The following is a 14,480-nucleotide window of genomic DNA, read 5'->3' on the forward strand; positions in this document are numbered from 1 at the left end:
CCACTCCCCCCTACTGTATTACCTCACGCTGAGCAGCACTCCCCCTACTGTATACCTCACGCTGAGCAGCACTCCCCCTACTGTATTACCTCACGCAGAAGAACCGCTCCCCCTACTGTATTACCTCAGCACTCCCCCTACTGTAATTACCTCAGCACTCCCCCTACTGTATTACCTCACGCTGAGCAGCACCCCTCTACTGTATTACCTCAGCACTCCCCCTACTGTATACCTCCATTACCTCACGCTTAGCAGCACTCCCTCTACTGTATTACCTCACGCTGAGCAGCACTTCCCCTACTGTATTACCTCACGCTGAAGCAGCACTCCCCCTACTGTAATTACCTCCATTACCTCACGCTGAGCAGCACTCCTCTACTCTATTACCTCACGCTGAGCAGCACTCCCTCTACTGTATTACCTCACGCTGAGCAGCACTCCCTCTTACTGTATTACCTCACGCTGAGCAGCACTCCCCCTACTGTATTACCTCACGCTGAGCAGCACTCCCCCTACTGTATTACCTCACGCTGAGCAGCACTCCCTCTACTGTATTACCTCACGCTGAGCAGCACTCCCTCTACTGTATTACCTCACGCTGAGCAGCACTCCCCCTACTGTATTACCTCACGCTGAGCAGCACCCCTTCTACTGTATACCTCCATTACCTCACGCTGAGCAGCACTCCCTCTACTGTATTACCTCACGCTGAGCAGCACTCCCCTCTACTGTATTACCTCACGCTGAGCAGCACTCCCTCTACTGTATTACCTCACGCTGAGCAGCACTCCCCCTACTGTATTACCTCACGCTGAGCAGCACTCCCCTACTGTATTACCTCAGCACTCCCCCTACTGTATTACCTCACGCTGAGCAGCACTCCCCTCTATACCTCACGCTAGGCAGCACTCCCCTTCTGTACCTCACGCTGAGCAGCACTCCCCCTACTGTATTTACCTCACGCTGAGCAGCACTCCCCCTACTGTATTACCTCACGCTGAGCAGCACTCCCCCTACTGTATTACCTCACGCTGAGCAGCACTCCCCCTACTGTATTACCTCACGCTGAGCAGCACTCCCCCCTACTGTATTACCTCACGCTGAGCAGCACTCCCCCTACTGTATTACCTCACGCTGAGCAGCACTCCCCATACTGTATCACCTCAAGCTGAGCAGCACTCCCCCTACTGTATTACCTCAGCACTCCCCTACTGTATTACCTCACGCTGAGCAGCACCCCCTCTACTGTATTACCTCAGCACTCCCCTACTGTATTACCTCCATTACCTCACGCTTAGCAGCACTCCCTCTACTGTATTACCTCACGCTGAGCAGCACTCCCCCTACTGTATTACCTCACGCTGAGCAGCACTCCCCCTACTGTATTACCTCCATTACCTCACGCTGAGCAGCACTCCCTCTACTCTATTACCTCACGCTGAGCAGCACTCCCTCTACTGTATTACCTCACGCTGAGCAGCACTCCCTCTACTGTATTACCTCACGCTGAGCAGCACTCCCCCTACTGTATTACCTCACGCTGAGCAGCACTCCCCCTACTGTATTACCTCACGCTGAGCAGCACTCCCTCTACTGTATTACCTCACGCTGAGCAGCACTCCCTCTACTGTATTACCTCACGCTGAGCAGCACTCCCCCTACTGTATTACCTCACGCTGAGCAGCACCCCTTCTACTGTATTACCTCCATTACCTCACGCTGAGCAGCACTCCCTCTACTGTATTACCCTCACGCTGAGCAGCACTCCCCTCTACTGTATTACCTCACGCTGAGCAGCACTCCCTCTACTGTATTACCTCACGCTGAGCAGCACTCCCCCTACTGTATTACCTCACGCTGAGCAGCACTCCCCCTACTGTATTACCTCAGCACTCCCCCTACTGTATTACCTCACACTGAGCAGCACTCCCTCTACTGTATTACCTCACGCTGAGCAGCACTCCCCCTACTGTATTACCTCACGCTGAGCAGCACTCCCCCTACTGTATTACCTCACGCTGAGCAGCACTCCCCCTACTGTATTACCTCACGCTGAGCAGCACTCCCCCTACTGTATTACCTCACGCTGAGCAGCACTCCCCCCTACTGTATTACCTCACGCTGAGCAGCACTCCCTCTACTGTATTACCTGACGCTGAGCAGCACTCCCCCTACTGTATTACCTCACGCTGAGCAGCACTCCCCCCCCACTGTATTACCTGACGCTGAGTAGCACTCCCTCTACTGTATTACCTCACGCTGAGCAGCACTCCCTCTACTGTATTACCTCACGCTGAGAACCGCTCCCCTACTGTATTACCTCACGCTGAGCAGCACTCCCCCTACTGTATTACCTCACGCTGAGCAGCACTCCCCCTCTACTGTATTACCTCACGCTGAGCAGCACTCCCCCTACTGTATTACCTGACGCTGAGCATCACTCCCCCTACTGTATTACCTCACGCTGAGCAGCACTCCCCCCTACTGTATTACCTCACGCTGAGCAGCACTCCCCCTACTGTATTACCTCATGCTGAGCAGCACTCCCTCTACTGTATTACCTCACGCTGAGCACCAGTCCCCCTACTATATTACCTCACACTGAGCAGCACTCCCCCTACTGTATTACCTCCATTACCTCACGCTGAGCAGCACCCCCCCTACTGTATTACCTCATGCTGAGCAGCACCCCCCCTACTGTATTACCTCATGCTGAGCAGCACTCCCCCTACTGTATTACCTCACGCTGAGCAGCACTCCCCTCTACTGTATTACCTCATGCTGAGCAGCACTCCCCCTACTGTATTACCTCACGCTGAGCAGCACTCCCCCTACTGTATTACCTCACGCTGAGCAGCACTCCCCATACTGTATAACCTCAAGCTGAGCAGCACTCCCCCTACTGTATTACCTCACGCTGAGCAGCACTCCCCCTACTGTATTACCTCACGCTGAGCAGCACTCCCTCTACTGTATTACCTCACGCTGAGCAGCACTCCCCCTACTGTATTACCTCACGCTGAGCAGCACTCCCTCTACTGTATTACCTCACGCTGAGCAGCACTCCCCTACTGTATTACCTCAGCACTCCCCTCTACTGTATTACCTCACGCTGAGCAGCACTCCCTCTACTGTATTACCTCACGCTGAGCAGCACTCCCGCTACTATATTACCTCACGCTGAGCAGCACTCCCCCTACTGTATTACCTCAGCACTCCCCCTACTGTATTACCTCATGCTGAGCAGCACTCCCTCTACTGTATTACCTCACGCTGAGCACCAGTCCCCCTACTGTATTACCTCACACTGAGCAGCACTCCCCCTACTGTATTACCTCCATTACCTCACGCTGAGCAGCACCCCCCCTACTGTATTACCTCATGCTGAGCAGCACCCCCCCTACTCTATTACCTCATGCTGAGCAGCACTCCCCCTACTGTATTACCTCACGCTGAGCAGCACTCCCCTCTACTGTATTACCTCATGCTGAGCAGCACTCCCCCTACTGTATTACCTCACGCTGAGCAGCACTCCCCCTACTGTATTACCTCACGCTGAGCAGCACTCCCTCTACTGTATTACCTCACGCTGAGCAGCACTCCCCCTACTGTATTACCTCACGCTGAGCAGCACTCCCTCTACTGTATTACCTCACGCTGAGCAGCACTCCCCCTACTGTATTACCTCACGCTGAGCAGCACTCCCCCTACTGTATTACCTCACGCTGAGCAGCACTCCCCTCTACTGTATTACCTCACGCTGAGCAGCACTCCCTCTACTGTATTACCTCACGCTGAGCAGCACTCCCCCTACTGTATTACCTCACGCTGAGCAGCACCCCTTCTACTGTATTACCTCCATTACCTCACGCTGAGCAGCACTCCCTCTACTGTATTACCTCACGCTGAGCAGCACTCCCCTCTACTGTATTACCTCACGCTGAGCAGCACTCCCTCTACTGTATTACCTCACGCTGAGCAGGACTCCCCCTACTGTATTACCTCACGCTGAGCAGCACTCCCCCTACTGTATTACCTCAGCACTCCCCCTACTGTATTACCTCACGCTGAGCAGCACTCCCTCTACTGTATTACCTCACGCTGAGCAGCACTCCCCCTACTGTATTACCTCACGCTGAGCAGCACTCCCCCTACTGTATTACCTCACGCTGAGCAGCACTCCCCCTACTGTATTACCTCACGCTGAGCAGCACTCCCCCTACTGTATTACCTCACGCTGAGCAGCACTCCCCCCTACTGTATTACCTCACGCTGAGCAGCACTCCCCCTACTGTATTACCTCACGCTGAGCAATACTCCCCATACTGTATAACCTCAAGCTGAGCAGCACTCCCCCTACTGTATTACCTCAGCACTCCCCCTACTGTATTACCTCACGCTGAGCAGCACCCCCTCTACTGTATTACCTCAGCACTCCCCTACTGTATTACCTCCATTACCTCACGCTTAGCAGCACTCCCTCTACTGTATTACCTCACGCTGAGCAGCACTCCCCCTACTGTATTACCTCACGCTGAGCAGCACTCCCCCTACTGTATTACCTCCATTACCTCACGCTGAGCAGCACTCCCTCTACTCTATTACCTCACGCTGAGCAGCACTCCTCTACTGTATTACCTCACGCTGAGCAGCACTCCCTCTACTGTATTACCTCACGCTGAGCAGCACTCCCCCTACTGTATTACCTCACGCTGAGCAGCACTCCCCCTACTGTATTACCTCACGCTGAGCAGCACTCCCTCTACTGTATTACCTCACGCTGAGCAGCACTCCCTCTACTGTATTACCTCACGCTGAGCAGCACTCCCCCTACTGTATTACCTCACGCTGAGCAGCACCCCTTCTACTGTATTACCTCCATTACCTCACGCTGAGCAGCACTCCCTCTACTGTATTACCTCACGCTGAGCAGCACTCCCCTCTACTGTATTACCTCACGCTGAGCAGCACTCCCTCTACTGTATTACCTCACGCTGAGCAGCACTCCCCCTACTGTATTACCTCACGCTGAGCAGCACTCCCCCTACTGTATTACCTCAGCACTCCCCCTACTGTATTACCTCACACTGAGCAGCACTCCCTCTACTGTATTACCTCACGCTGAGCAGCACTCCCCCTACTGTATTACCTCACGCTGAGCAGCACTCCCCCTACTGTATTACCTCACGCTGAGCAGCACTCCCCCTACTGTATTACCTCCGCTGAGCAGCACTCCCCCTACTGTATTACCTCACGCTGAGCAGCACTCCCCCCTACTGTATTACCTCACGCTGAGCAGCACTCCCTCTACTGTATTACCTGACGCTGAGCAGCACTCCCCCTACTGTATTACCTCACGCTGAGCAGCACTCCCCCCCACTGTATTACCTGACGCTGAGTAGCACTCCCTCTACTGTATTACCTCACGCTGAGCAGCACTCCCTCTACTGTATTACCTCACGCTGAGAACCGCTCCCCCTACTGTATTACCTCACGCTGAGCAGCACTCCCCCTACTGTATTACCTCACGCTGAGCAGCACTCCCCCTCTACTGTATTACCTCACGCTGAGCAGCACTCCCCCTACTGTATTACCTGACGCTGAGCATCACTCCCCCTACTGTATTACCTCACGCTGAGCAGCACTCCCCCCTACTGTATTACCTCACGCTGAGCAGCACTCCCCCTACTGTATTACCTCATGCTGAGCAGCACTCCCTCTACTGTATTACCTCACGCTGAGCACCAGTCCCCCTACTATATTACCTCACACTGAGCAGCACTCCCCCTACTGTATTACCTCCATTACCTCACGCTGAGCAGCACCCCCCCTACTGTATTACCTCATGCTGAGCAGCACCCCCCCTACTGTATTACCTCATGCTGAGCAGCACTCCCCCTACTGTATTACCTCACGCTGAGCAGCACTCCCCTCTACTGTATTACCTCATGCTGAGCAGCACTCCCCCTACTGTATTACCTCACGCTGAGCAGCACTCCCCCTACTGTATTACCTCACGCTGAGCAGCACTCCCCATACTGTATAACCTCAAGCTGAGCAGCACTCCCCCTACTGTATTACCTCACGCTGAGCAGCACTCCCCCTACTGTATTACCTCACGCTGAGCAGCACTCCCTCTACTGTATTACCTCACGCTGAGCAGCACTCCCCCTACTGTATTACCTCACGCTGAGCAGCACTCCCTCTACTGTATTACCTCACGCTGAGCAGCACTCCCCTACTGTATTACCTCAGCACTCCCCCTACTGTATTACCTCACTCTGAGCAGCACTCCCCCTACTGTATTACCTCACGCTGAGCAGCACTCCCCCTACTGTATTACCTCACGCTGAGCAGCACTCCCCCCTACTGTATTACCTGACGCTGAGCACCACTCCCCCTACTGTATTACCTCACGCTGAGCAGCACTCCCCCTACTGTATTACCTCACGCTGAGCAGCACTCCCCCTACTGTATTACCTCACGCTGAGCAGCACTCCCCCCTACTGTATTACCTGACGCTGAGCACCACTCCCCCTACTGTATTACCTCACGCTGAGCAGCACTCCCCCTACTGTATTACCTCACGCTGAGCAGCACTCCCCCTACTGTATTACCTCACGCTGAGAACCGCTCCCCCTACTGTATTACCTCAGCACTCCCCCTACTGTATTACCTCAGCACTCCCCCTACTGTATTACCTCACGCTGAGCAGCACCCCCACTACTGTATTACCTCAGCACTCCCCCTACTGTATTACCTCCATTACCTCACGCTTAACAGCACTCCCTCTACTGTATTACCTCACGCTGAGCAGCACTCCCCCTACTGTATTACCTCACGCTGAGCAGCACTCCCCCTACTGTATTACCTCCATTACCTCACGCTGAGCAGCACTCCCTCTACTGTATTACCTCACGCTGAGCAGCACTCCCTCTACTGTATTACCTCACGCTGAGCAGCACTCCCTCTACTGTATTACCTCACGCTGAGCAGCACTCCCCCTACTGTATTACCTCACGCTGAGCAGCACTCCCCCTACTGTATTACCTCACGCTGAGCAGCACTCCCTCTACTGTATTACCTCACGCTGAGCAGCACTCCCTCTACTGTATTACCTCACGCTGAGCAGCACTCCCCCTACTGTATTACCTCACGCTGAGCAGCACTCCCTCTACTGTATTACCTCCATTACCTCACGCTGAGCAGCACTCCCTCTACTGTATTACCTCACGCTGAGCAGCACTCCCCTCTACTGTATTACCTCACGCTGAGCAGCACTCCCTCTACTGTATTACCTCACGCTGAGCAGCACTCCCCCTACTATATTACCTCACGCTGAGCAGCACTCCCCCTACTGTATTACCTCAGCACTCCCCCTACTGTATTACCTCACGCTGAGCAGCACTCCCTCTACTGTATTACCTCACGCTGAGCAGCACTCCCCCTACTGTATTACCTCACGCTGAGCAGCACTCCCCCTACTGTATTACCTCACGCTGAGCAGCACTCCCCCCCTACTGTATTACCTCACGCTGAGCAGCACTCCCCCTACTGTATTACCTCACGCTGAGCAGCACTCCCCCTACTGTATTACCTCACGCTGAGCAGCACTCCCCCCTACTGTATTACCTCACGCTGAGCAGCACTCCCTCTACTGTATTACCTCACGCTGAGCAGCACTCCCCCCTACTGTATTACCTGACGCTGAGCACCACTCCCTCTACTGTATTACCTCACGCTGAGAACCGCTCCCCTTACTGTATTACCTCACGCTGAGCAGCACTCCCCCCCCACTGTATTACCTGACGCTGAGCAGCACTCCCCCTACTGTATTACCTCACGCTGAGCAGCACTCCCCCCCCACTGTATTACCTGACGCTGAGCAGCACTCCCTCTACTGTATTACCTCACGCTGAGCAGCACTCCCTCTACTGTATTACCTCACGCTGAGAACCGCTCCCCCTACTGTATTACCTCACGCTGAGCAGCACTCCCCCTACTGTATTACCTCACGCTGAGCAGCACTCCCCCTCTACTGTATTACCTCACGCTGAGCAGCACTCCCCCTACTGTATTACCTGACGCTGAGCATCACTCCCCCTACTGTATTACCTCACGCTGAGCAGCACTCCCCCCTACTGTATTACCTCACGCTGAGCAGCACTCCCCCTACTGTATTACCTCATGCTGAGCAGCACTCCCTCTACTGTATTACCTCACGCTGAGCACCAGTCCCCCTACTGTATTACCTCACACTGAGCAGCACTCCCCCTACTGTATTACCTCCATTACCTCACGCTGAGCAGCACCCCCCCTACTGTATTACCTCATGCTGAGCAGCACCCCCCCTACTGTATTACCTCATGCTGAGCAGCACTCCCCCTACTGTATTACCTCACGCTGAGCAGCACTCCCCTCTACTGTATTACCTCATGCTGAGCAGCACTCCCCCTACTGTATTACCTCACGCTGAGCAGCACTCCCCCTACTGTATTACCTCACGCTGAGCAGCACTCCCCATACTGTATAACCTCAAGCTGAGCAGCACTCCCCCTACTGTATTACCTCACGCTGAGCAGCACTCCCCCTACTGTATTACCTCACGCTGAGCAGCACTCCCTCTACTGTATTACCTCACGCTGAGCAGCACTCCCCCTACTGTATTACCTCACGCTGAGCAGCACTCCCTCTACTGTATTACCTCACGCTGAGCAGCACTCCCCTACTGTATTACCTCAGCACTCCCCCTACTGTATTACCTCACTCTGAGCAGCACCTCCCCTACTGTATTACCTCACGCTGAGCAGCACTCCCCCTACTGTATTACCTCACGCTGAGCAGCACTCCCCCTACTGTATTACCTCACGCTGAGCAGCACTCCCCCCTACTGTATTACCTGACGCTGAGCACCACTCCCCCTACTGTATTACCTCACGCGGAGCAGCACTCCCCCTACTGTATTACCTCACGCTGAGCAGCACTCCCCCTACTGTATTACCTCACGCTGAGAACCGCTCCCCCTACTGTATTACCTCAGCACTCCCCCTACTGTATTACCTCAGCACTCCCCCTACTGTATTACCTCACGCTGAGCAGCACCCCCTCTACTGTATTACCTCAGCACTCCCCCTACTGTATTACCTCCATTACCTCACGCTTAGCAGCACTCCCTCTACTGTATTACCTCACGCTGAGCAGCACTCCCCCTACTGTATTACCTCACGCTGAGCAGCACTCCCCCTACTGTATTACCTCCATTACCTCACGCTGAGCAGCACTCCCTCTACTGTATTACCTCACGCTGAGCAGCACTCCCTCTACTGTATTACCTCACGCTGAGCAGCACTCCCTCTACTGTATTACCTCACGCTGAGCAGCACTCCCCCTACTGTATTACCTCACGCTGAGCAGCACTCCCCCTACTGTATTACCTCACGCTGAGCAGCACTCCCTCTACTGTATTACCTCACGCTGAGCAGCACTCCCTCTACTGTATTACCTCACGCTGAGCAGCACTCCCCCTACTGTATTACCTCACGCTGAGCAGCACTCCCTCTACTGTATTACCTCCATTACCTCACGCTGAGCAGCACTCCCTCTACTGTATTACCTCACGCTGAGCAGCACTCCCCTCTACTGTATTACCTCACGCTGAGCAGCACTCCCTCTACTGTATTACCTCACGCTGAGCAGCACTCCCCCTACTGTATTACCTCACGCTGAGCAGCACTCCCCCTACTGTATTACCTCAGCACTCCCCCTACTGTATTACCTCACGCTGAGCAGCACTCCCCCTACTGTATTACCTCACGCTGAGCAGCACTCCCCCTACTGTATTACCTCACGCTGAGCAGCACTCCCCCTACTGTATTACCTCACGCTGAGCAGCACTCCCCCTACTGTATTACCTCACGCTGAGCAGCACTCCCCCCTACTGTATTACCTCACGCTGAGCAGCACTCCCCCCTACTGTATTACCTCACGCTGAGCAGCACTCCCCCCTACTGTATTACCTGACGCTGAGCACCACTCCCTCTACTGTATTACCTCACGCTGAGAACCGCTCCCCCTACTGTATTACCTCACGCTGAGCAGCACTCCCCCCCCACTGTATTACCTGACGCTGAGCAGCACTCCCCCTACTGTATTACCTCACGCTGAGCAGCACTCCCCCCCCACTGTATTACCTGACGCTGAGCAGCACTCCCGCTACTGTATTACCTCACGCTGAGCAGCACTCCCTCTACTGTATTACCTCACGCTGAGCAGCACTCCCCCTACTGTATTACCTCACGCTGAGCAGCACTCCCCCTCTACTGTATTACCTCACGCTGAGCAGCACTCCCCCTACTGTATTACCTGACGCTGAGCATCACTCCCCCTACTGTATTACCTCATGCTGAGCAGCACTCCCCCTACTGTATTACCTCACGCTGAGCATCACTCCCCCTACTGTATTACCTCAGCACTCCCCCTACTGTATTACCTCAGCACTCCCCCTACTGTATTACCTCACGCTGAGCAGCACTCCCTCTACTGTATTACCTCACGCTGAGCAGCACTCTCTCTACTGTATTACCTCACGCTGAGCAGCACTCCCCCTACTGTATTACCTCACGCTGAGCAGCACTCCCTCTACTGTATTACCTCACGCTGAGCAGCACTCCCCCCTACTGTATTACCTCACGCTGAGCAGCACTCCCCCTACTGTATTACCTCAGCACTCCCCCTACTGTATTACCTCACGCTGAGCAGCACTCCCTCTACTGTATTACCTCACGCTGAGCAGCACTCTCTCTACTGTATTACCTCACGCTGAGCAGCACTCCCCCTACTGTATTACCTCACGCTGAGCAGCACTCCCTCTACTGTATTACCTCACGCTGAGCAGCACTCCCCCCTACTGTATTACCTCACGCTGAGCAGCACTCCCCCTACTGTATTACCTCAGCACTCCCCCTACTGTATTACCTCACGCTGAGCAGCACTCCCCCTACTGTATTACCTCATGCTGAGCAGCACTCCCCCTACTGTATTACCTCACGCTGAGCAGCACTCCCCCTACTGTATTACCTCCCCCTACTGTATTACCTCATGCTGAGCAGCACTCCCCCTACTGTATTACCTCACGCTGAGCAGCACTCCCCCTACTGTATTACCTCACGCTGAGCAGCACTCCCCCTACTGTATTACCTCACGCTGAGCAGCACTCCCCCTACTGTATTACCTCCCCCTACTGTATTACCTCAGCACTCCCCTCTACTGTATTACCTCACGCTGAGCAGCACTCCCCCTACTGTATTACTCCCCCCTACTGTATTACCTCACGCTGAGCAGCACTCCCTCTACTGTATTACCTCACGCTGAGCAGCACTCCCCCTACTGTATTACCTCACGCTGAGCAGCACTCCCCCTACTGTATTACCTCACGCTGAGCAGCACTCCCCCTACTGTATTACCTCACGCTGAGCAGCATTCCCCCTACTGTATTACCTCACGCTGAGCAGCACTCCCCCTACTGTATTACCTCACGCTGAGCAGCACTCCCCCTACTGTATTACCTCACGCTGAGCAGCACTCCCCCTACTGTATTACCTCACGCTGAGCAGCACTCCCCCTACTGTATTACCTCACGCTGAGCAGCACTCCCCCTACTGTATTACCTCACGCTGCACTTCCCCAAGCTAACAGTTCTTCGTGGCTATCTGGCTAGCAAACAATTATTCGTGGCTATCTGGCTAGCTCACAGTTCTTCATGGCTATCTGGCTAGCTAACAATTCTTCATGGCTATCTGGCTAGCTCACAGTTCTTCATGGCTATCTGGCTAGCTAACAATTCTTCATGGCTATCTGGCTAGCTAACAATTCTTCATGGCTATCTGGCTAGCTAACAATTCTTCATGGCTATCTGGCTAGCTGACAGTAGTAGGAGTGTGGTCAGTAATTATAGCAGGCTTATTGATGTATGATGAAATCTGTCTGGGGTCTACAGGGCTGTGTTTAGTTCAGTAGGTATGAAACAGGTGAGAAAACATTTATAAAAGGAGGAGGACCTGAATATTTCAGATGTTCTACTGGACCCCTGGTGTGGAACACTGACTCTTCTGTTGGGAAGTGTTTAGCTGTGGGAACGTGTTCTGTTCAGATCTCTGTTGATGTGGCCGGCAGCCGATTGTCTTCCTCTGAGCTCTGGCCAAAACAGACGTTTGTGTGTGTGCCAGGTTGTGTGTGTGTGTGTGTCAGGTTGTGTGTGTGTGTGTGTGTCAGGTTGTGTGTGTGTGTGTGTCAGGTTGTGTGTGTGTGTGTGTGTGTGTGTGTGTGTGTGTCAGGTTGTGTGTGTGTGTGTGTGTGTCAGGTTGTGTGTGTGTGTGTGTGTGTGTGTGTGTGTGTGTGTGTGTGTGTGTGTGTGTGTGTGTGTGTGTGTGTGTGTGTGTGTGTGTGTGTGTGTGTGTGTGTGTGTGTGTGTGTGTGTGTGTGTCAGGTTGTGTTAGAGACGGTCTAGTAAATCTCTAGAAATCCTCTGATGTTGTTCCAGACGGGAGATGGAGAGACCGAAAGAGGGCAGGACAGACTGTGATGTTATCTCTGTTGGTCCTCTAGGTAGCAGGACAGACTGATGTTATCTCTGTTGGTCCTCTAGGTAGCAGGACAGACTGTGATGTTATCTCTGTTGGTCCTCTAGGTAGCAGGACAGACTGTGATGTTATCTCTGTTGGTCCTCCAAGGTAGCAGGACAGACTGTGATGTTATCTCTGTTGGTCCTCTAGGTAGCAGGACAGACTGTGATGTTATCTCTGTTGGTCCTCTAGGTAGCAGGACAGACTGTGATGTTATCTCTGTTGGTCCTCTAGGTAGCAGGACAGACTGTGATGTTATCTCTGTTGGTCCTCCAAGGTAGCAGGACAGACTGTGATGTTATCTCTGTTGGTCCTCTAGGTAGCAGGACAGACTGTGATGTTATCTCTGTTGGTCCTCTAGGTAGCAGGACAGACTGATGTTATCTCTGTTGGTCCTCTAGGTAGCAGGACAGACTGTGATGTTATCTCTGTTGGTCCTCTAGGTAGCAGGACAGACTGTGATGTTATCTCTGTTGGTCCTCCAAGGTAGCAGGACAGACTGTGATGTTATCTCTGTTGGTCCTCTAGGTAGCAGGACAGACTGTGATGTTATCTCTGTTGGTCCTCTAGGTAGCAGGACAGACTGTGATGTTATCTCTGTTGGTCCTCTAGGTAGCAGGACAGACTGTGATGTTATCTCTGTTGGTCCTCTAGGTAGCAGGACAGACTGTGATGTTATCTCTGTTGGTCCTCCAAGGTAGCAGGACAGACTGTGATGTTATCTCTGTTGGTCCTCTAGGTAGCAGGACAGACTGTGATGTTATCTCTGTTGGTCCTCTAGGTAGCAGTACAGACTGTGATGTTATCTCTGTTGGTCCTCCAAGGTAGCAGGACAGACTGTGATGTTATCTCTGTTGGTCCTCTAGGTAGCAGGACAGACTGTGATGTTATCTCTGTTGGTCCTCTAGGTAGCAGGACAGACTGTGATGTTATCTCTGTTGGTCCTCTAGGTAGCAGGACAGACTGTGATGTTATCTCTGTTGGTCCTCTAGGTAGCAGGACAGACTGTGATGTTATCTCTGTTGGTCCTCTAGGTAGCAGGACCGACTGTGATGTTATCTCTGTTGGTCCTCTAGGTAGCAGGACAGACTGTGATGTTATCTCTGTTGGTCCTCTAGGTAGCAGGACAGACTGTGATGTTATCTCTGTTGGTCCTCTAGGTAGCAGGACAGACTGATGTTATCTCTGTTGGTCCTCTAGGTAGCAGGACAGACTGTGATGTTATCTCTGTTGGTCCACTAGGTAGCAGGACAGACTATGAGCCAGTCTGTGGTCGTCCTCATGGTGTGCGGTTGGACAGTGGTGGTCAGCTGATCGTAGCGGACTCCTACTTTGGGCTGTTTTCTGTTGACCCCCAGACTGGACACAAGACCCTGCTACTGGACAGCAAGACAGGTAACGTCCCCTATCCCAGACTGGACACAAGACCCTGCTACTGGACAGCAACACGGTTAACCCCTGACCCCTAACCTCCAGACTGGACACAAGACCCTGCTACTGGACAGCAACACAGTTAACCCCCAGACTGGACACAAGACCCTGCTACTGGACAGCAACACAGTTGACAGGTAACCCCCAGACTGGACACAAGACACACTTCTGGCTATGCCGGGTGGAGATTATAACAGAACATGGCCAAGATGTTCAAATGTTCATAAATGACCAGCATGGTGGAATAATAACAAGGCAGAACAGTTGAAACTGGAGCAGCAGCACGGTCAGGTGGACTGGGGACAGCAAGGAGTCATCGTGTCAGGTAGTCCTGGGGCATGGTCCTAGGGCTCAGGTCCTCCGAGAGAGAGAGAGAAAGAGAGAATTAGAGAACGCACACTTAAATTCACACAGGACACCGAATAGGAC

The 14,480-nt window shown here is 53.2% G+C and overlaps 1 protein-coding gene across 1 annotated transcript in view; it reads left to right on the forward strand.

Annotated features, from left to right (window-relative positions):
* LOC116360509 (adipocyte plasma membrane-associated protein) overlaps positions 1-14,480 on the forward strand; it is a 47,931-nt gene that overhangs the window by 18,571 nt on the left and 14,880 nt on the right. Inside the window, exon 6 of the mRNA XM_031815185.1 lies at positions 13,863-14,015. Within this exon, the coding sequence (XP_031671045.1) occupies positions 13,863-14,015 (153 nt within the window). The remainder of the gene's footprint in view (positions 1-13,862; positions 14,016-14,480) is intronic.

Source organism: Oncorhynchus kisutch, unplaced genomic scaffold (assembly GCF_002021735.2).
Source record: "Oncorhynchus kisutch isolate 150728-3 unplaced genomic scaffold, Okis_V2 Okis09a-Okis19a_hom, whole genome shotgun sequence".
Lineage (NCBI taxonomy): Eukaryota > Metazoa > Chordata > Actinopteri > Salmoniformes > Salmonidae > Oncorhynchus > Oncorhynchus kisutch.